Raw genomic sequence first — 24,289 nt, 5'->3', positions numbered from 1 at the left:
TATCATTGACACCTTTGGATACATTTTTTGTTTAGACAAATCTGTTGAACGTCAACATGCAAACAATTTGTGCCCTAGCATTTCTGCTATAAGGTACAAGTCCTATGCATGTCTATGTATGCATAGCTAAAGAAATATCCAAGAACATTTGTAGATACTGGTATTAATTGTATTAATACCAACTCAGGACAGTCCAAATTTGCACCAATTATAGTGTGGGAGGACAGTTGACAGTAAAGTCACATAGTGAATTAGGGAACGCCGGTGAAAATGGGTGAACTGTTACCCTGGTGACATGGAGACAGCTCAGTCCTCATAGTCCAGTGAAGAATCCAAACTCCAAGATATAGACTCAGGATGATTCTATTGTCAGCAAGTTCAGCACAGGCAGCCTTAAGCTGTGGTACTGCGAATTGGGAGGGCATAGATGAGGACAAAGGAGTAGCATAGGTCAGGGCACAGAGGGACCCACAGGATGCTGGCAACACTACTATCTCTGAGTACTTCACAGAACTTACCCAGCCAATACTGGGACTACACAGCCAGAAGCCCTGGTCTTTGGTCTAGATTAGAGAAAAGCATACTAAAATGTCTGCCCGCAATTGACATGTAGAGCCAAGGCTGAGAACCCATCTTTGAAAGGCCACTACTATGACCAAACACTCACTGTTGTACCTGGGTGTGCAGGACACTGTTACTCAAGTCATCCTGACTTTGAAGGCGTAGTCCACAGTGAGAAATCCCAACAGTGTAAGGCCCCACGGTCTTAAATGCTTTGGGAAAGTATGCAGGTATCGAATCAGCAGCACACCAGCTTATGAAAGGGCGCCTTACTTAAGGCCTGTCACTCCAAATGACTATTGTCAGGTCTAACTTTTCAAATAAACCTGCAATGCTGGGTTTCTGTGAAAATTCTCCAGTCTTAAATGTTGGCTCACATCAAATCAGTTTGGAACTCTGACTTAAAATTTTAAAGCTGGAAGGCAGCTTATGCTTATCTTTGTATAACAGAACATATTACATATCTCCTTGTCTGCTTCTATGGGGTGTGAATTTAAACAGGACATCTAAAATATGCACACATACATATGCATCATACACACACACACACACACACTGCCTTGATAGAATGTTATCACATACCCTCAAGGTAATTACAGTCATTTGCATTTTTATTTCGCCCCTGTTGTGTCTATTTGGATGTAATCTTGGGAAGTTACATCTGTGGCTCAAAAGTTGATTATATTAGCATTGCTCTCACAGCCTCAAAAGAAGGGATATTTGGGTCATGCAACTACACTCTAGTGGTCTGTGAGGTTCTGTAGGCCTTTCCTGAAGGGCAATGTTGAGTAGATACTTGACTGCTATGAGCCCCTCATCCCCACCCCACAACTGATGTCAGTATTCCATGATAACTTCATGTACTCGGGGCAGGAAGGGCTTTGTGTGTTTAGAAGGCTTCTTCTGACTTTCAGTTTTTAACACGTCAAGATTGTTCAAAACCACTTACTTCAAAAGTCATTACAAAGTGGTAGTCTCTTCTCTAGTCTGTAGAAAGGCCATTTGTTAATTGTTCAAGCGTGTCAGCTGTAAAACTGGTTTGGATGGCAGTGGACAGCTGAATCATGCCTTGTACTTTCTCCTTTGCCTTCTATCCCAGAAACTCAGGCTGATCTCACCTCCCACAGTCCAAGGACAACCAGCCCCTCAGAGGGCACTAAAGAATGTAGACAGAAGGGGGCTGCACCTAACACACTGCCTGATGAACCTGCTGTTTCCCCTGCCTGCTTTCTAGTAGAACAGAGGACAAATGGTGAGGAGGTAGATGCTGGTGAGAGGGTCTAGGAAGCACAGGTGAGCCACACGGTAAATATGGACTTCCTGGTGACCTACAAGGAGCTTTCTCTGGGAAGTGCCAGTTTAGCTGGATTATCAGAAAGTTTGAGGATTTAGAGCACAGCTAAATCTTTTATGTCCAGAGTTTCTGAGACCGTGGAGTTGCCCACACGTAATCAGGCTCACCACAAATATTATAGACAGCCCAAGGCCAGAGCACCAACGCCAGCTTAAAGCCTTCAGCCATCCCTGGGCTTCTTCCCAACTGCTGTTTCCTGCTTGGTACCCAGTATGTGTGCACACTCTGCTCTACTTCCCTTCCCTGGGAGTATGAGGTGATGTCACTCAGGGGAGGGAAAGATCTCACACAGGCCTCTTCTCAGCAGAGCTCACAGTAGTAGTTTGTAGCTTCACTTCTGCTAACTTTATATTCTGGCAGAAAAATAATTCAAGAAAAAATCAAGTTTGTTTATTTTTATTTGCGTACATACCCATGTGTGTGTGTGTGTGTGTGTCAGTGTCCACCGAGGCCAGGAAAGGGTATTGGATCCATTGCTAGTTGTGTACTACCTGGTGTGGGCACTGGGACTAGAACTGTATGAGAGCAAGTACTCTTAAACACTAGCCACATCTCCAGCCTCAAGAGTTTGTTTAAAGAAGTACTTTTAGTTAAAGTATAATAAAGAATAATAAAGTATAATAAAGAATAGTCTTTTGAATGCTGGGGATGAAACCAAGGTCCTTGCACATGCTAAGCATGTGTTCTCTATGAGCTATGTACCCTCATTTGAAAACAATAAATGATGAAGAGAAAACATAGGGCCATCTAGACTCCAAACTAGGATTGCAGGGGGTGTGGGGTGTGGTAATGAGAGCATCCCACTGGGGAAAGGGCCTGGGGAAGTGCAAGGCGTGCTGAGCTGGGAACCCTCTTTGTCAGCTCAGCATTGTCTACCATTCATACCAGCTGTCTTTCATTAGTAAGGCAGACCCCAGGAAGATAAAACAGTAATTATATAAATGCATGTTGATAAAGTTAAAGGATTCGCTTTTAAAAATACATGTATATGTGGAAATCCTGGCAAGCTGGAGAATTGTTTATTTCTAAGCACTAGATTGATCTTAAACAGAATAACCAGGTTTTTGTCTTCTCCCATGTACCTTTTTTGTTTTTTGTTTTGTTTGTTTGTTTGTTTGTTTGTTTTGAGACAGGGTTTCTCTGTATAGTCCTGGCTGTCCTGGAACTCACTTTGTAGACCAGGCTGGCCTCGGCCTCAAACTCAGAGATCTGCCTGCCTCTGCCTCCCAAGTGCTGGGATTAAAGGCGTGTGCCACCACTGCCTAGTATCCCATGCACCTTTGTAAGCAAAGTCTCTTTAAATTTAAAGCAATAGACTTGACCTTGTCCAAGTGTATTGAGCAATGAAACATATCATCTATATAGATTCCAAGCTTTTTAGATCAACCTAAAATGTATGTTCTGCCCCTCCTGCCTGGACTTCTGGAAATCAGAGCACTACACTTTTCTCTGCCCTAAATTGATTTTTGCATTAAAACTAGACCAGGAAGAGGAGCTCATTCCAACCATGCCTTTTTACTTCCAGTTGGCAAAGAACATCCAATGGCTGGGGCCACTGACTGAGGCAGTAGCTGCCTTCCAAAGGAGACAAGCAGGCAAATGGCAGTTCCTCAGCCTGTTACAGGAGAGGACGATAGCTGTCCCAGCAGAAGCCCAGGGCCAGAGATTAGGGTCAGAAAAACAACAGAGGTTTTCATTCTTTAACTTCTCTAATGATTCAGCAGACCAAGGAGAGAGCAGCTCTGTGATTACACCCGCTCTCTTTCCCTTGCCTTCCCCCTTGAGTTCACACCCAACACATCACCCTCACCCAAGATTATTAGCATCTGCCATCTTGGTCCTTTCCATGAGGCCCTTAAGGGACAGTAGGCTGTACAGCAGGAAACCCTGCCTTCAAGTATTGTATCAGCCCATATTTTAAAATATCAAAACTGGGGATTTACTTCATCCAAGGACCTTAGCAATCCAGTCCCTGAAAGTGACTCAGCTTCCTGTATATCTGGGTCTGACATCAGATGTTTCTACTTCCTACCTGATCAAGGTGTGTCTCCACATTCTCCCCCTAGGTCTCCTTCTGGTTTAGAAAGGGTCTATTTGGTGACAGTGCCCAAGACAATGTCTTTGATATAAAAAGTCTTCTTGCACTGACAGCATGTGTCTGTCAAGTCATTCAAAAAGTTGTCACCCAGCAAGACCTGCTATGGTTGGCCTGAACACAGATCTGGCTACTCTGGAGACCATAGATGATGTCTGGCCTTTGTGGATTGGAAGGACACAGTGCCATTGTTGAGGAGAGGTGGGAGAGGCCACAGTACTGCTACCTACAGTTTATTGAGCATTTATTACATGCAATCAGGTACTACTTAGTACTGAGCTGAATCCCCAAGGATGCGTGCGTGGCAGGTATCTCACTAAGTGACAGATGGCCTCATTTAATCCCACCCTGCATCTTACAAAAGAGATACTACTGCACACATCTTACAGATGACTCAGTTAAAGCTTAGGGCATGTCACTTATGCTAGGTTGTATAGCTAGTACAGATAGCAGTCAAGTTTCTACAACCTTGGTTCCTTTATTACGCCCTGACCTTACAATCTGCTCCAGTGTGCTGGGGACAGAGGTCTGGGCACCCCTGCTCCCCATAAGTCCACTGACAGGAGTATTTGCAAATGTATTACACTGTGATATGTAGTCTCTCCAGGACTTGAAGGCAGACTTTTGGCTTACCACAGCTGGTATTCATTCTGTAGGCTTCCCTTACTGTAAGAAAAAAAATGTAAAGTCAGTTATCCCTTCCTAGCCTGTGAGAATCTTGTTCAACATAGTGTCTAATCTTAGTATTTAACTAAATGTTCAGCTGACTCTTCCTCGTATCCAGAAGGTTAGAACAGCCAGCTATCAGTAAAGTAACATCCACCCAGGTAGCCTTCACCCAGCGCCTCAGTGTGGCCAGGTCTGTCTGCAGAGGCATCACCTGCAGTCCTGTAAAAGGTCTTTGCAATCATAGAATTAGCCCCATTAGCCGGTAAGCAAATGAGAATTCAGAGAGATGGGGCAGCCCAAGTTGGCTCAGTTATCTAGTGACAGGCCTGTCCCTCAAGCTATATTTCCCCTGGGGTGGGGGGAGTCCACATTAAAAATGTAAATCTCTTTGATTTGTAGGCTCCCTGAAAGAAAGACTGTGAGTTGTTGGAGGTGAGATGTCATTTTTGTTGGCAACAATTACCAACTTGTCTCTTAGATGGTGGCCCTACTGCCTGAGTCCCTTCTCTGACAACAGAGAAGAGAAACACCCTTGAGTGGCACTCACAGGGATCTTTGGGGACAAGGCCCTAAGTAGATCGGGAGTAATTCAGGTTAGAAAACAGAGACAGAGCCAGGTGAGTCACCGTTGGTCCTTTGTGAGTCATGGGAAGCAGGCTCCTTGCTCCCTTGCATTTGCCAGACCCAGACCCAGTCTCTTGCACTGGAGACTAATAATAACACTGTGATCTGTGGAGTACATGTGAATCATGGTACTGCAAGGGAGGGCCTGCAAGGAAGGACCTGCTGGAGAGGGACAGAGTGTGGGAAAGAAAATGCTGACGTGCTGATGCTATTGAGACTGAAATGTCTTAATGTCCTGACACCATTGTCTAGTTGCCCAGGTACTAATTTACATCTTAGCCTCCAGGAGTTAACAAGAGAAAAGACAAGAAAAAGCAGTTAATGAAGTTCTGCCTTCAAAGGCAGAATGACCAGCCCTGTGGGATCTCTCCTGTGAGCTGTAATAGTTACATCCCAGACTGCTCTCTGGAACTTGGCTTTGCCCACATCTGGTTGCATTGTGCCTGTTTCTCTGCGGATTTCTATTCCTGTTACCAGTCTAAGGCTCATCTGTCTCTCTCAGACCTGAGTGGGCTGTGCCTGTGTCTGGTTAGTTAATGATGGGGCAGGGATGAGCCGGAGCATCCAAGCAGGCAGGAGGACATCCCTCAGGAGGTGTGCTTGGGCAAAGTGCCCTCAGGAACTTCTGCTCCTGTCTTGTTCTGACTCCAATTGTCGGTTTGTAGGTTGAGAGAGCCAGGTGACCTGAAGTGTTGCTCTGGTCCTGTGGTATCCATCTTCCACTATGAGAAGGGCAGCAGCCTTGTCTATGGGGGAGACAACCCAAATTAGTTCCATTCCTATGTCATTAACGTGGTTGTGCACAGGCGCTCTTAGTACAAGGGAGGCTGGAAAATTATGTCTAACCTACAGGGCAGCACGTGCCCAGGTAACCTGGGCTGGGAATGAGAGTTCTGGACAGAAAGAAGAAATGAGTGGGTCCTTGGGGCCATTTGTGTACCCATCAAGGACATCTTTAGGTGATACTACATTTTTGTCATATATATTATGTTATTTTGGTTTTTAAAATCTCTAACTCTATACTGAAATTCCTTGAGGCTTTAATCGAGTAAAATAAATTGAGTTGCTTGTATAGTGTGGTGTGTGTGTGTGTGTAGTGTGTGTGCATGTGTGAATGTATGGTGTGTATCTATGTGTGTATAATGTGTGCGTGTGTGTAGTGTATTGTGTGTAAGTGTGTATATAATGTATGAGCATTGTTTGTATGGTGTATATGTGGTATGTGTTTAGTATGTATGTGTTTGTGTGTATGTATGTGAGTGTGTGCATATGGGGTGTGTGTGTCTGTAGTGTGTATATGAATGTGTATGTGTGTATGTAGTGTATGTGTCTGTGAGTGTATATCTGTGTGTGTGTCCACACATTCTCATTAATAGTCACAGTGAATTTCTTTTAGGGTTAGGTGTTTGTGTCAGAGGCAGGTCTTGCTTGTTTACCTGAAGCAGTCATGACTTTAATGCTTTGAGAGAATCCACAGTGGCTCAGTGGATTCTCAGGACAGTTCACAGGGAGCAAAGAGCTGCTAATGATTTCCTTTGTGCTTTATTTTAAAGGCATAACCAGTTCCTTGGGGCTGGGTGTGCAGAGTTAGTTCCAAAGAAAACACAAATCAGTAATGTAGACAGACATGTTTACCTGACCCTAAACCCAAATCATGAGGATTGTTTTGCAGTTAGTAAAACTGAAGTTGCTTGTAGATAATTAACTTAAACATCATTCCGGCTGTATTATCACTCCTGTTGTTCAAAATACATTCTAGCTTCAGTGAGCAGCTCACAGTTCCTGAGGGTCTGCCATGTTGGAGGTTCTACATGGACTGTAGGCATGTCCTTGCTGGTTCTCTTCCAAGAGACCCATCCAGCTAGAACCTCCCTTGATGGCTGTCCAGGCAAAGAGGAACTTAGAGTGACCAAGTAGCAAAGCCATGTGCCTGCTTCCAGGAGAATCCCAGACAGACATGGATGGTGAAACGTGGTCCCGTGGGCTTCTTCATTTGTCTTTGTATATTGAGACAAGTTCTGTTGTGTTGCACAGTCTGACCTTGAACTCATGAGTTCAAGCCATAGTTTTGCCTCAGAGTCTGACAATCTGAGAGTAGACGGGACCTGCTTTAACAGGTTCTTTCTTTCTTTCTTTCTTTCTTTCTTTCTTTCTTTCTTTCTTTCTTTCTTTCTTTCTTTCTTTCTTTCTTCTCAAACTGCCACAATGCCTAGAGCTAAGCTGAGCAAGTATAAGATCATAGCATGGGAGTCAGTGAGGTTCTCAGAACCACTGCATTAAATTTACTAAAAAGTTAATGGACCACAGTCAGGAGCCCTAAGTGACAGAATCACTATTGTGAATTTTTTAAGGTCTCCTTCTCCTTCTCTCGCCTCCCATTTCTTGGTGTCTTTAAAAAACAAAACAAACAAGCAAACAAACAAAAAACATTATTGGCGGTTATTGGCCTTTCCTGAAGGAAGGCTGGTGAACCAGCTTTAGATGACATGGGAACCAAGAGGCAGGCCATAGAACTGAGAAATAACAACTGTGTGTTCTGTGCTGCAGCCACCAGTGGAGGATACTGTCTGCTACTTCAGGATAGCACTGGCTGCTGCTGCCCTGGATGGAGGACACCCGCATATAGAATATGATAGTGGGGTGGATTTCAGTGACCTGGTCTCAGACCAGGACTTCTGAGATGCTAATAGACAGAGGTGTCCCCACCAGCTCCTGTTCTAAGAATATTACTGCCATGGTGGGTGTGATCTTTCATGTTTTCTCTGGGGGCTGAGTACTGGTACCCTGCCCAGTGCTCTAGGGTCAGAGAGAGGTGATGTTGTTACTCTGAAAGCTGCCCGAATTGTGTTAACAGATAATGCAGGCTGTACCCTATGGACTTTCCAAGGAGCCAGGTGAATGGGAATTGTGTCTGGCTAAAAGCCAGAAGATTCCTATGTCTTTTAATATCTCTCTCCCTTAGCCCTCTCCTTCTCCCTCTTTCTCTCTGTCTCTCTCCCTCAGTCACTTGATACACAAATGTATGCACATACACACCACACATATCTTGAGAGAAAACCAAAGAAGGTGGGAAGGTTGGCTGAAAAGAAACTGGATTGTTAAGGCCCATGTCTGCCTGTGGAGATCTGGCAGACAGTTTTGTACCTGAGGGGCTGTCATCTGATTGAAACACTTCTTCAGAACAGTTTGCTTTTATTTGTTGTTTTGTGGCAGGCTCCAACTATACAGTTTAAATTGATCTTGAATTTGAAATCTTTTTCTTTGAGATAGCTTACTCTTTTGTTCTTAACATATAATTCACATATTACATTATTGGTTTTTTTGTTTGTTTGTTTTTTGTTTTTTGGGTTTTTTGTTTTGTTTTGTTTTTTTGAGACAGGGTTTTTCTGTATAGCCCTGGCTGTCCTGGAACTCACTCTGTAGACCAGGCTGGCCTCGAACTCAGAAATCCTCCTGCCTCTGCCTCCCAAGTGCTGGGATTAAAGGCGTGTGCCACCACGCCTGGCTTACATTATTCTTTTAAGTACACATTTAAACCCTTTTTAGTATATTCTCTGTTGTTTAGTAACACGGATCTTTAATACTTCATTAGTCCCAGAGAAATGCCATGCTCCTCCCTTAGAAGTCACCTCCCATCCTCTCAAGCCAGTAATGCCCCCTCCACATCCACAGCCCCAAGGTATATCAGTGGCAGTTTGAATATGTTTGGCCCTCATAGTCTCTTGTGTTTTTATGCTTGGCCCATAGGGAGTGGCACCATTAAGAGGTATGGCCTTGTTGGAGTAGGTGTGGTCTTGTTAGAGGATGTGTGTTGCTGTGGAGGTGGGCTTTGAGGTCTCTCTCATATATACTCAAGCTATGCCCAGTGTGGTCCACAATCTCTTTCTGCTGCCTGTGGATCAAGATGTAGAACTCTCAGCTCCTTCTCTAGCACCATGCCTGCCTACATGCTGCCATGCTTCCTGCCAAGATGGTAATGGACTGATCCACTGAATTTTAATCCAGCCCCAATTAAATGTTTTCCTTTATAAGAATTACTGTGGTCGTCTGTGTCTTCACAGCAATGGAAACCCTAACTAAGACAGTCTCTAACATACTCTCTGTCTCCATGGAACTGTTTATTCTGAATGTATCATAGCCATGAGCTCAGATAGGCCATGCAGTTTGTGTCTGGCTTTTTACTTAAGATAAGGTTTTAGGAGTCATCCACTTTGTGAGAGAATCCTTTGGATTTTCTTGCTATCTAGGAGTGATCAGCAGATAATGTAAACTCTCAAGGGCAGTGCCTGGAGCTCTGACTTCTCTGGGGCCTGTCAGTGTTTGTTAGGCTTTGTTGTCACACTTGGTGATGGGAAGTGACAGTTTGAGCTCATGTCTCTTTCATGGTTAATACTGTAGAGCATCTCCTCTTGTGCTTACTTTACTGACCATGTGTGTGTGTCTCAGGTGAAATGCTTATTCAGATACTTTCTAAAGATGAGCTATTTGCCTTGCTATTAGTTGTAAGGATTCTATGCATATTTGAAACATTTCCCTTATGAGACACACTTTCAGACTTTCCTCTGTCCTTTGGGTCCCACTGAGGCACAGAGTCTTTCCCTCTAATCTCTTTTAATCCACCTCTGCTCTTGTTGTTTTTGCTTTGCCTGTCATCTCAGAAGGCCTGGTCTGAGACAAGGTCACCAAGGTTCACTCCATTATCCTATTTATGGGAGTCATATAACTTTGGCTCTGTTGTATAACATTTAGATCTGTGCTTCGTTTTGAGTTCTTCTTGACTTTTGTATGAACAAAGGGCTCTGAGACCCCCGCATCTCCCGTCGTGGATGTTTGATAGCCTTGCCCAGGGAAAGGGCACATAGTATGGAGTAAGCTTTATTTCTAAGTGTGAGCTACATTTTCTGGAGTCTGCTGTTTTCTTCTGCTTCCTCTCTGTCTTCTATTAACTTGTTTGTTTTGTTGGCTGTCTTTACTTGGTGTGACCGGGCATTAAACTGACTATTGTTCCCAGCAAATCTGAAGCTCTGCTGGCATCTAATGCTAAGGATTCACTCCTGCAGAACTTTTAAGCTGCTTGAAAAGCTGTATTTTTTTTCCAAGGCAGAAAAATCCATGTTTCTCTGAGTTGTGTTTTAGGAGTGAGCAACTTATTTTATGTAGTAATTATTAAACAATACTAGTGGGGGAGGGTGACCCCTAACTCATTGCATTGCTATCAGCTCCTAGCCCTGGTGTTTTAATTAATGTCAGAGGCAATAATGCCACAAATCTGCAGAGGCAAACTCCTCAAAAGATACATTTGTCCTTACATTCATACCTAGTTCTGATTTGAATGATGAGCCCAGGGTTGGTAAAAAGCTTTACCTTGCATTGATTTCTAAAATCTGTAAGAATTGTAGATTGACCCAAATATTTACCCTTGTTCTAAGCTATACCTAGGTGTGAAAAGCTGCATAGATATTTCTGGGATGGTAGGGGAGGTATGCTAAGGTCAAACTCAGGCCAGAGCCTTGTATGTGAGAGTATCCTACCACTGAGCTACACCCTCAATCCCCACCCATTTCTCTGTGCTCAAAGACACTTCTGGGCTGGTTGTTGAGACAACAAAGGGAAGCAACAGGATCCAAGTCACTTGTCAGTGCTGCTTGCTGCTGATCCGCTGCCATTCCTGCTTTTCCATCTTCCATGGGTCACATCCACTCGCCGCTGGCCATCTTTACTGGACACATCTAGGCTGGGCCCAGTGTCCAGCCTGCCTCACAGCATCTTGTATTTTTATTCTTCATTTTATTTTTCTGTTTTAGTTAGGATTCTTTACTTCCTTTTATTGAAAATAGATTTTCCCCCACATACTATATTCTGCTTATGGTTTCTACTCCCTCTACTCTTCCCAGTTCCTTCCCATCTCCCCTCCTATCTTGAGCCACCCTGTTTCTGTCTCTCATTAGAGAAAAACGAACTTCTAAGGATAATAACATGATGATGATGATGGTGATGATGATGATACAAAACTAACACATTAGAACTGGACAATTTTATGGTACCTAAAAAATATGTATCAAAATTACTCATTTTAAACAGGCTTGCCTCACCTACAAGTCTATTTGGTCCTCACAATGGGAGCCTTAGTTATTAACTTCTGTGGCCCCCACATCTAGCACAGTACTTCACAGATAAGAGAGTCTGCATAAATATAATTATTAATGGGTGCCATGCCCAATGGCGAAGGTTTGTATTCCTAGCAACTACGAAGCCGAAGCAGGAGGATCACAGCTTGGAAGTCTGCCTGGCTACAAAATGGGTACAAGGCTAGTCTATGCAATTTAGTGACGACTGGCTTCAGAATGAAAAGGGGGACAGGCACGAATCTCACTGTAGAGTCCTGGCCTGAGTGAAGGTCTAAGTTCAATCCCCACTACCACAGAACAATACAAATAAAAAGATGACGGATGGGACATCATGTAAACTCCTCGTCCTTCCTCTCCCAGGAAATGTCTTAGACTGCTTGGAAGTTTTATCTACACATTGAAACTTTCAGGAGCTTGATCTTTGATACTTGGAAGCTGTGAGCCCATTACATTATTTTTATATCATGAGTTATATGAGGAAAACAAATATCTGAAATAGCCACATGTATGTGTCCCAAACCATGAAGAGGAGCGTGTTAAGCTCGGGTTTCTCATCCCAGAGCCTCAGCACCTGGGGGCGCTGGGTGCAGTTTCCTTGTTAAATGCAGAGGAAGAAGTGAGAGCTCGTCTCTCACCTTGATTTTCAGATCCTGCTTTAGGTGTTTTCAAGGACAGCATTCCACAAAATCCCAATTCCAAGTGCTGAATATACGAATCTAACATATTCTTTTCTTCATTGTTCTAGAATGTTTCAGACGTTTAGAAAATGGTTCTGGTCGGAGAGATACTGGCTTCCTCCGACAATAAAGTGGTCAGACCTGGAAGATCATGATGGGCTTGTCTTCGTGAAAGCTTCCCACTTGTACATCACAATTCCATATGCCCTTCTCTTAATGGTCGTCAGATACTTCTTTGAAAAGTAAGTAGTACTTACGTGTTTCCCTTCCCATCCCTGCTATTGCTGACTCTATAATGGTAAAGTCCCAGACTTTGTCCTTAGGGAGTCCCTTGTTCAGAGTACACAGGAAACATTATTTGCAGGAAGAATTAGAGGTGTGAGTATCATTGTATGCTTTACTCTTTTTTTAAATAGATTTATTTATTATATGTAAGTACACTGTAGCTGTCTTCAGACACCCCAGAAGAGGGCATCAGATCTCATTATGAATGGTTGTGAGCCACCATGTGGTTGCTGGGATTTGAACTCAGGACCTTCAGAAGAGCAGTCAGTGCTCTTAACCGCTGAGCCATCTCTCCAGCCACCCCCCCCCCTTTTTTTGCGTACTTTACTCTTACAGTAAAAATCAAACAAGGCCGAGACAGGCTGAGTGTGGGGAGACAGCTATGATGAGCGCATGATGTGGGCTTGCGTGGGAATATCACAGTGAATTGCATTGATTTGTTCAATTATCACTGCTAATAGCAAATTGTGACAGTGCTAGAAAAAAAACTATTTCTTGAAGACGAACTGTCATTCTAGAATGTCTGGAAACCATCAGAAATGTCTCATTAAGGAGCAAACCAACCTCCTCTGGGTAGCGTAGCTTATTTTTAAGTTGTGTAGTTAGTTGTCCCGTCCTCCCAAGCAGAAGGAAATCAGGAAACAATGTTAGTTTGCTTTCTCAGAAAGTAATAAACCTTTTTCTTGATTTAATTTGTGTAGATATTTCTATATACTGTATGTCTATTCAACCCTGCAATAAAACTGTATTCGTGTTCTGACAACAGGAAGCAAATGCAAACGCTCATGTGTAGTTTCTGTAGTGGCCTCGGCTCGGCTGTGAGCACATTAGTTCATTTGAAGCGGAAAAAGTGTGTTTGAATGGCAAGAGCTGGAGAGACTTAAGACAGGCCTAATAAAGATCAAGTAGTCCAAGATCAAATGCACAAACCACCTGTTTATAACCATCTGCAAGAGGCCTCACCTGGAGTGTCTGGTTGACCAGTTCTGTTTCATGGACTCACCAAAAACCAGCAGCTTCTCTTGGGTCAAAAATGGACTGTTGCTCTCATGAAGAAGAGACCCCTGGTCTGCCCCTGAACTGTGGCTCAGTGCACTTGAAAAGTCCTTCTCTCTAAAAAACATTTTTTTTTTATTATGTGTACCTACTTAGGACGCCTTTTCCCTTCCCTTACAAGTATTTACTTTTATTTATGTGTACATCTTTATGATACATGTATCTTGGTGTCTGTAGAAGCTAGAAGGTGGCATTGGACCCCATGGAGCTGGAATTATAGGAACGTGTGACCTGCACTAAGTAGATGCTGGGGACTGAATTCAGATTCTATGGCAGAGCCCCAGCACCCTTAACCATGGAGCATCTCTCTAGCTCCTGCCCTTCCCGTTTAATAATTAACAATGGGCAACTATTGCTTCCAGTATCTGCTCAGCCAGTGAGACAGGGTATCCTTTTGGTTGCCAGAGCATCACATACCAAGTCTCTATGTCTATGTCTCGCCTGGCTAACAACAGTGAGGGACAAATCCCTTCTTTAATTCTTAGGGCCGCCCTTGCTTTCTCAAGAGATTACATGTAGTCATTATCTTCTAACTCCTTATCAAGTTAATTCTCAACAACGCATCCTGGGTTCTTTCTATTCTCTCTTTTATTTATTTTTATGTGTATGGGAGTTTTGCCTACAGGTATGTCTGTGTGTCACATGTGTGCAGTGCCTGAAAAAGTCAGAAGTCGGTGTTTGATCCCCTGGTAATGAAGTTACAGATGGTTGAGGGTCACCATGTAGGTGCTGGGACTTGAACATAGGTCCTCTGTAAGAGCAGTCAGTGCTCTTACCCATTGAGCCATCTCTCCAGCTCAGTTCTTTCAAGTCTGCGATGCTACAGAAACATATTTCTTTCAGTCAGATAGGAAAAATTGGCAGAGAGATCATACTTCATAAATTAAGATAAAAGTTTACATTTCCTTGGGATTCTACATTATTTGTTATAAATTAAACCACTTTTACCCTAAATAACATATTTTCTATTTCTTACAAAAGTATTTGTAAGTACAGTTTTGATGGTACAAAAACCATGAGTAATCTGCAGGTGGGAAGGCAGGAGGTTAATCCTCAGTGCTCAGTGGTCCTCATACACACGTGCCATGACATCAGGCTCAACACTGTTGACTTGAGTGAGGGGCTGTTTGTTGGTTGGTTTGTTTGTTTGATTTTTTCTGGTTATGTGGACATTTTTTTGAATCTCACAGTACAATGCTTCTGATAGTGGAAGAGAGTAAGCAAATATCTCCTGGGAATCAAGAAAAAGCTTAGAAAGTTTCCTGTATGGAAGGAAGGAGCATCCAGAGACTGCCCCACCCGGGGATGCTCACAGTCATCTACTGGATGGAACATAGGGCCCCCAATGAAGGAGCTAGAGAAAGTACCCAAGGAGCTAAAGGGGTCTGCAACCCTGTAGGAGGAGCAACAATATGAACTAACCAGTACCCCCAGACCTTGTGTCTCTAGTTGCATATCTAGCAGAGGATGACTTAGTAGGCCATCAATGGGAGGAGAGACCCTTGGTCTTGCAAAGATTATCCACCCCAGTACAGGGGAATGCCAGGGTCAGGAAGTGGGAATGGGTGGGTTGGGGAGCAGGGCAGGGGGAGGGTTTAGGGGACTTTCGGGATAGCATTTGAAATGTAAATGAAGAAAATATCTAATAAAAAAAGAGAAATTTTCCTGTAAATGTGAATTGCCTTCACAGATTTTATACATTTGATACTGTCAAACTGTTTATGTATTTATTCATTTTATTTAGATTAAGACAAATAGTTTTTTGCTGGTTTACCGTCTATAAATTCTTTAATGTCTTTGAAATATGGTTTTCAAAGAGGCCTACTCAAAGTTCAACACATGAGAACTGGACAGTCCCTGTAGAACAGAGCTTAGCCCCTGAAGAGTTTAACCCAAGACATGGAGTATAGGATAGTTCCACAGAGGATAGAGGGTATCCCCCGAGGCCCAAGGTGAAAGGTGCAAAGCCACATCACTTCTTTCATGCCTTTGTATGCAGAGAAGGTCCCAGCTTCTCCCCTTCCTCACCATCTCATAGAGTCCTGAGAAACCAATTTTCAGTAGTTTTCAGAAGTTGAGAAATGATTATCTACTGTTAACTCACAGGAATGGATAGAAATGGCCTCATACAAACTGTAAATTAGAGCAGAATGTTTGATGATGGCAGCCTGTCTTCATTCATGTGACTTTGGAATTCTCATGCTGTGTGTGCCTGCATTGTTGCTTGCATAATTGATATAACACCGAGACCTAATTCCCCTCCTTTTTTGAACACAGTCAGCAGCAGAATTTTTCTCCGCTTTGCTCTCCGTTCATCCAGTGCAAGCTACTTCCTTTTTATATGTCTCTGGGTGGCATGGGCTTTCTCCAGTAGAACTTAGTCTGTCTAGAAGTTGGAATACTTCTTTCTTTTTAATCACATTACCTTATGAAACTTTTACTTAACTTCTGTATTTAAAAAATGAAATAAGGGGCTGATCATCTGATCATTCATAACCAAGTGTTTTCGTTAGGGTTTTACTGTTGTGGACAGACACCATGACCAAGGCAAGCCTTATAAAAACAACATTTAATTGGGGCTGGCTTACAGGTTCAGAGGTTCAGTCCATTATCATCAAAGTGTGAGCATGGCAGTATCCAGGCAGGCATGGCGCAGGCAGAGCTGAAAGTTCTGCTTCTGCGTCTTCATCCAAAGACTTGCTAGTGGAAGACTGACTTTCAGGTAACTAGGGTGAGAGTCTTAAGCCCACACCCACAGTGAAACACCTACTCCGACCAGGTCACACCTATTCCAACAAGGCCATACCTCCAAATGGTGCCACTCCCTGGTCCAAGAATATACAAAACATCACACCAAGCTTCTAGATTGTAATTAAACAGAAACTTTTTGAAGTACCAGAATGGACAAAATCTGGCAGAGGTTACAGTCTTTGTCAGAACTGGAGAAAGGATTTTATTTATTTATTTATTTATTTATTCCTCCTCCTGTTGGGGTTGGTTCTTTTTATTTGTTTGGGAGTGCTCTTGAGACTGTGTTTCATGTAGCACAGGCTGGCCACAATGTTTATTTCGCTGAGGGTGATCTTAAAGTAATGAGCCTTCTACTTCTGTCTCCCAAGGGCTGATATTAGAGGCAGACTAGGTGAATGCCCTACTAACTGAGATACATTGAACTGTGTGTGTGTATGTGTGTGTGTGTGTTTGTGTGTGCACATTTGTTCATGTGTGGATGCACATGTGTGTGCAGATATGTGCACTCACCTGTATAGGCCTGAGGCTGATGTCAGTCTAAATTGATTTCTATTTTATTAATTAAAGCAGAGACTCTCAGTTGAGCCCAGAGCTTGACTGTATGTCTCTCGCTTGTTCTGGGGATGGCCTGTGAGCATGCCTGGGATATTTCTGGATAGTTAATTGGTGTTAGAGGGCCCACTGTGGTCAGCAACTGACCTGTAAGCTTTAAAAAAAACAAGCAAACACTCTCCTCCTCTGCGTTGATTTTGCTCCTGTTGTGTCTTGGCCTCTGAGCACTGGAGTCACAGGCAAGCAGGCCGCCAGGCTCACTTTGCATTTACCTGGTTTCTGGGGGTCCAGACTTTGGTCCTCACCGTTGACATGGCACAAGCTTTATCCAATGAGTCATCTCCTCAGGCCCTCATTTGAATATTTTGTTTTCATTTGTGACCCTTTGAGGTTGGGTCTCTCTGTTGTCCAGCTGGGCATTGAACATACAGCTCTAGTGATCCACACCTTCAGCCTTCCCGGTAGCTGAGACTGCAGCTTGGACCACATACCTAGTGTACTACACTTGTAGTTTTAAAACTCAGCTTAATTGAAGTTTTAATTTCATGTAGTGCATTAAAAGATTGATTCAAATAGTCACACCACTATCTCCAGGATTATGATATGGATGCCTATCAATGTGGATAGGTCCGTTTATCCTTTTCTATTTATTATCCTTGTTAATCCATTTGCTTTCTATCATTTTAACTTTATATTTTTTAGAATTATCTATAACCCGAATTACAGACTGTAGCACTGTATGTATGTGTTTCATTTAACAAGTATTTGAGATTTTTTCACATATAATGCATATAAATATTAATATTTTCTTCTTAAGACTGACTACTCTTCGCATATATTTGTACACCATACAAGTGTATTTGAACTATTTGATGGACGCCTGTGTTATTTACATTGTAAGTCCATTGTGAGTAACACTGTACATCTGAGTGTGGGAACATGGCTGGACGTGTGCTTTCGTTTCTTTTGGGAAAGATCTAAAATGTTTGCTTTTAAAGGACACTGTGTGCCTATACTTCAGGCTGTCAAGAGGAGGGAACAGACTTCCTGTCAGCACATGCTCTGACATCATACTCAGTGAAAGAAGATGATATGAATAATTATATATCATCTATATGAAAAATTATATATCCTATTTAATTTATAAATATCTAGAAAAGGTTAAGATGTAAAGATGGAAAATAAAATAATAATTGCTTGGGCTACTTTGAAGAGAAATTGAAAGCCACTGAGTTATATATTTATAAAGTTACATATTTTAAAATAATCTATTTTATATGTCAAAAAGTCTATAATTATTTTTAAAGACAAAAGTCAAATGGATAAGCCACAGACTGGGAGAAAGTGTGTGTATACTATCTGTCTTGAAGAATTAAAATTCAGAGTATAAGACAAACTATGTAACTCAATAGTAAATAAATAAGTAGATTTTTTTTAAAAAAAAACAAGCAAAGAGTTGAGTCAACGAAAATGCACAAATGAAAAGTAAGCACATGAAAAGCTAATCAATATGATCAATCATTAGGCTGATGCAAATTAAAAACCACAGAGGGAAAGGCTGAGAGGCAGGTCGGGGAGTTCAGTGGTTATGCTTTGGTATGGGGACCTGAGTTCAATCATAAAAATGTCACATATGATTGTATAATTACACATGCGCGTGTAAGCCCAGAGCTGGGGAGGCAAAGACTGGCAGATTCTTGGGCTGTGGGCCAGCTGATGTAGCTTAATCAGGGAACCCCAGATCAATAAAAGAACCTGTCCCCAAAATCAAGGTGAGTAGCTCTTGAGGAGCCACATCTGGGATGTTTCTCTGACCTCGACAGTCATGTGCATGCACACTCAGACACACTTGTGCACCCACATGAACATACACACAAGCACATGCACACACATTCCCCCCCCCCCCGACATTGAGGAGGTTACAAAAATGTCATAAGTAAGGACCTCTGAAATTCTTTTTTTGTGTAAAAAGACTAGCAGGAATATTCAGAGTCAACATTTTTACAATTAGACAAAGATTCATAATGACACAGGGCGTGTTGTCTAAGAAAAACAGTAGAATCCTGGGAAGAGCGTTGAGGTTTGCTTAATTTGGGCTGCCCTTAGCTATCTCTGTAATAACCCCGAATGGCCAAGAGCTCAAGCACACTGCTCTAATCCCAGCACTTTGGAGGCAGAGGTAGGAGGATCTCTGAAAGTTTAAGGCCAGTCTGCTTTACACAGTCAATCCCAGACCAGTCAGGGATGCACAATGAGACTAAAAACCAAAACCAAAGCCCCAAACAAACAATTTAAAAGCAAAACCCAAGAACTCACGTGTACAATATACCCTTGCAGCCTGGCAGACACTACAAGGAGAAAGCTGAAGTCTTGCAAAGCATTATTAATGGAGACTTGTCATCACCTGACTGTCACAATGCTGTTGTCTGTATTCCGTCTTCCTCACAGCATGCCCAACAGTTTTTAAAAGGGTATATTCCTGGAAGAGTTAAAGGTGGTTGGCTGATTGAGGAAATAATAATAACTGGTACAAAAATTCGACTAAGCCAAAGACTCTAAATGAAAAGTGGAGAGCTGAGGTGTCAGGTGGGGTGGAGCCATGCATAGCTCTGACGTGTTCTTGGAAATCTTGAAGGGTGATCTGATGTTTAACAGTTTGTGCAGGTCCAGGCAAGACTCCAGAAGTCCCTAAGCTCTCACCTCTCCATGGCTCTGATGCACTCTGTAAACAGAAAGCGAGGTCGAATTCTTCTGCCTGGCTGCCCAGGGTGCTGGATCCCAGCATATGAGCAGAGCCCCCAGCAGACTAGGAGGCCTCTTGGCTCCCAGCGATGAAGGAAGTCTCTGTCCAGTCATCAGCTGCGTAGCAACCTGATGGGCTAGAGACGCCAGTACCCACACATGACAGAGTACAGAATATGCATTTCAGGTTTTCAGAGTGACTTAACTCACAGATGGGCAAACGAGACCAAACAACTGAGGAGGAAGGCGATCTGAGGTCTAGCATCACCACCAACATGCAACAAGACCTAAGCAGACATGTTAGAACTGGGAGATTGTGGTACATACCCAGAAGACAGTGTCTCCGGGAAAGCAAGGATGCTGGAGTCACTGGACACTTAAAGCATTTTCAGAGAATCAGAAACAGTATGCCTAGGAACTAAATGAAAGCAGGAAAGCGATGACTCAGCAAATCACAGCAGCAATAAAATCATGGGAATCATAAATCAAGATAGAGGGCCAAAGGGAAATTGTAAAATTAAGGACGGTATGACTGAAGTGAAAAAATAAGACTGTAAAGGCTTTTGATAAATGATACTACTTACGGGTATTAAAAATCCACCAATTTAGTGTGACTACATTTTCACTTGGAAAACTTTTTTATACTCTTTGTTTAGTTGCATAAAATAATAGCAATAAATCTGTGTTGATTAGAACATAATATATAAAGACATAATATATAAAGACATATATTTCTATGATAATATAAAGGGAGAATGAATGATGTTTTCTTTATCCCATTGAAAGTAATTTGTTATTATTTTGAACCTGGACGTTATAAATTAAGATGTATTATAATTCCAGAAGAACCTCTGAGAATAAGTAGGCAGAAGGCTAGAAAGAAATAGGTTTAAGCTTTATAAACCATCAAACTGAGCAAGCACCTCTCAGACACTCCATCCAACGGCAGCAAGTCTGCTCTTCTCATGTATAGAGGGCACTCCCCATGCCATGCCATGTGCCAGACCAAAACACAAGTCTCCATGAATGGGAGGGGATGGCAACTGTGCACAGGAAGGGAGGGTAGAAACCAGGAAATTAGCAGGTAAATGAAAATGACATCAACACATTTCTAAATAACCAGGAATCTCTCAGTAACCCAGAAACGTCTGTAATGGAATGAAAAGGAGCAAGTGCACTGCACTAGAACCTTCTAGAATGTGCAAGGAGCAGGACCGGGAGAGTTTTTACTCCTCTAGGTAAAAATGAAGAAAGCTCAGGTTAAGAGTACATTTCTACCTTAAGAAACTGGAAAAATAAGGTGAGAGTCAGCTTAAAGCAGCAGTTAGGAATACTGACAATTCTGACAGGAAATGGGGAGAAGCGACAACACAGTCAGTGTGATCTCTGCTGCCAGCAAAGCCAAGCACCTGGGGATTTGGGGTAACTCGAAACCTGGCATGTTATTGACAGGAGTGAAGAATGGTGCAGCTACTTTGGAAAGCAAATTTTCAGTTTCTTATAAAGCGATGAACACTTAATTTAACCCTTGGTTTTCTTAAAGTGAAATTCTAAATATAATATTTCATCCTAACTCCCAAATCTTGCACATAAATGTACATGGACTCACAATGAAATAAATTCACAATTGTGTAGTGTAGCATGTTTACATGATCATAAATGATTGCTTGTGTGTAGGTCTTAGATTGTGGTGTTATTATTTTGTTTGTCTGTCTTCTGAGATACTGAAGCTACACTGGAACTCACTGTGTATCCTAGGCTGGCCTCAAATACACTGTAGTCTTTCTCTATCACCCTCCCAAGTGTTAGGTTCTAATCATTAGCCACTATGCCCAGCTGTCTCCTTGGAACGTTTGGTGGGCACAGACTGGCTGTATGTAGCTCCATTGGCAATGTATATTAGTCAGATTTCTATTGCTACAACAAAATATCCCAAAGCAATTTATTTATTTATTTATTTATTTATTTATTTATTTATTTATTTATTGGTTTTCCAAGACAGGGTTTCTTTGTGTAACTCTGGCTGTCCTGGAACTCACTCTGTAGACCAGGCTGGCCTTGAACTCAGAAATACGCCTGCCTCTGCTTCCCAAGTGCTGGGATTAAAGGCATGCGCCACCACTGCCCGGCCAATAAGCAAACATAGCTTCCAGTCCAAGGTTGAGTGGCCTTAGTACTTGGGCTCTCGTAAGCTGTCACAGCATAGAAGAAGCATGTGGCAGAACAGAACGGAAATGAAGAGAAGACTCTGAGGTCCTATGGTCCCTCCCCCTTAGAAGACAGTCTTCCAATAACTTCAGGACTTCCCACTAGGCCCACCTCTTGATGGTTTACCACAGCTCCTAACAGCACAGACCCTGTGTACTAAGCTTTTCAATGTGGCTTATTGGGCACACTCAGCATCCTAACTAGAACAATACAAGCAAATGTCCAAGCTTTCCCCAGACATCTAAAGGTACAGCTTGCGTTTTTGGTATGGGCATTGACTTCTTACTTCTTAAACCTTCTTCTCATATTTTGTAGGTTTGTTGCTACACCTCTAGCAAATGCACTTGGCATTAAACAGACACAGCACAAAATTAAACCAAATGCCATCTTAGAGAATTTTTTCAAGCATTCCACAAGCAAACCATCACATGTAAGTAACAATTCAATTCTTTGCTTGTAGACTTAAGGGCCCCCTTTCCTAATGGTTTAGACATCTTGACCTACTTTGTCTATACAACAAAGAACCTCCACTTGACCATCAAAGGGTTTCATTCGTTGACTACATTGTTTTGCTCTGTTGACAGACGCTGTAGCATCTCAAATGTGATAAAGTATAGATATGCATTAGAAAGTCACTGGCATTAGTAGTTAAAGCATTGCTTGAAGCTGTAGTATCATGCATTCATTAACAATCAATTCCATAACAACTTAGGCTTATGCCTGAGGCAGAAGGATTACTACGAGTTTGCCCCTGGCTTGGGCTATGTAGTGACTCCAGGGAAAGCCTGAGATACATAGCAAGAACCTGCCTTAAAAAGGCAAATAAATAAATAAATGAATAAATAATATCACAAATTCATTTTAATGGGAGTTTTAAACATTTGAATGGAGAAGGGGACACCTGATAATTTGATGATTGTGTTCCTATAGAAATTCATCATGAAATCCCCAGGAAGCCATTTATTCACACTTGCCCTTGTTTTATCCAAGGCCTCAACATACACGGAAACATGCAGAAGCCCTGATTTCTCCCCCCAAAATAGAATTTTCAAGAGCATCACAATTCTTTCACAATACAAAGTATCCTTTGGTGGTGCAGTACACTGAAGGTTTATATATCACAAGATATTTTATTTCGTAGTTTTAAGGCCATGTCTGGGCACCTCTGTTTTATTATTTTGCGTAGTTAAAATGGCAGGCAAAATAACCCTTCTTCCAAAGTGGCTGTCGTCTAGACTGAATAAAGAAAGCTACCACCTGCCTGTTTTAAAAACCAAGACTACGTGCTACCAACCTTTTAGGGGAAAGGTTTTGAACCATTTAAACTGCATTTGTTGAATTGGGCAGGGCTTATTATCTGGGGGTGTCATTGCTCCAGTGGGGTCCTTGCACAGGAAGGTATACTGAGGTTTGGCACAACATAAGACTTAAAGAGTGTAGTGTGGCTCATGGCTGAAGAGCTGTCTATAGCTCTTTCTGCTCCTAGCTTCTGCACATGACCGACCTATCAAACAAAAACCCTGACACTACCTGTGTTTTGTTTCCAGGGTCTTTATGTGACCATGGCCACCCACCCAAATAAATACTTTGGTTTCCACTCGTGATGTGTAAAAAATTGGGACTCTTGTGAGGAGTCCTTCTATTCCTATTTCTGTTTGGGGATAACTAATGTCCATAATATTGTATATAGAATGTGTAGCTCCTAGCAGCTGTACTTGCTGAAACCAAGAGCTCCAAGTCATTGGAAAGGGTTGTGTGTATGTGAGTGTGTATGTGTGTGTGTGTGCGTGCACACGCATGTGCTTGCACACGGACGTGTGTGTACATGCGTGCTATGGTATGCATGTGAAGATCAGAGGACAACTTTTCGGAGTCAGTTCTCTCCTTCCCCTCCTGGGCTGCAGAGGTTAAATTCAGGCCATCAAACTTACCTAATAAGCACATTTACCCACCAAGTCATCTCAACACCTCTGAAGTCTAAGATATTTGAAGTAATTGAGAAAGCTTGCTTCCTATGGAAAGAAAATGTCCATGTGACAATCAAAACAAAACTGGGAAAGAACTAGACTAGGTGATGTTCATGACTGGGCTGAGGAAACAAAGCCCAGAGAGGTAAAGCCAGTTGCCGTGCAATTAATACACAGCTGGAGGGGGGGGGGGGGACAGGAGCTCATTGCATAGGGGCCACACCCCTGCAGGGCTCCTACAGCTCCACCCCGAGAACGTCATCATCTATCCACAGCATGGGAAAACCGATTTAAAAAACAAACACCCACAAAGTTGGAGTTGTGCTGGTTTCAACTCCACAAACAGTGAGGTCCAACCTGACATAGGTATAACTCAGACATGTCCATCAAGTGAGAGAAAAGACATCTAGCTCACCCGAAGTATTGGCGAGCTTTATCTACCAAACCAAGGAGGTGATGGGAAAGACTCCTGATGCCTACTGCTCCTGCCTCACAAAAGGGTGCTCATTTGGGTAGCAGATCCAGATAGCAAGAAAAACGCTTATTCTGAAAGGTGCTAGAATGTAGGAAGATAGACTATAACTCAGAAAGGCAAAGTTGCGGCTCGAGTAGTGATTCAG

At 42.5% G+C, this 24,289-nt stretch overlaps 1 protein-coding gene across 2 annotated transcripts in view; it reads left to right on the top strand.

Moving 5' to 3' along the window:
- The window catches only part of Cers3 (ceramide synthase 3), a 101,583-nt gene that overhangs the window by 21,334 nt on the left and 55,960 nt on the right, over positions 1-24,289 (top strand). For both annotated transcript variants that reach the window (XM_085841662.1, XM_029479087.2), the window contains exons 2-3: positions 12,177-12,350; positions 22,018-22,132. In XM_085841662.1, coding sequence (XP_085697788.1) covers positions 12,177-12,350; positions 22,018-22,132 — 289 coding nt within the window. The remainder of the gene's footprint in view (positions 1-12,176; positions 12,351-22,017; positions 22,133-24,289) is intronic.

This window comes from Mus caroli, unplaced genomic scaffold (genome assembly GCF_978045245.1).
Source record: "Mus caroli unplaced genomic scaffold, Mus_caroli_1 scaffold_8, whole genome shotgun sequence".
Taxonomy (NCBI): domain Eukaryota; kingdom Metazoa; phylum Chordata; class Mammalia; order Rodentia; family Muridae; genus Mus; species Mus caroli.
This window is presented reverse-complemented; position numbering and strand designations above follow the sequence as displayed.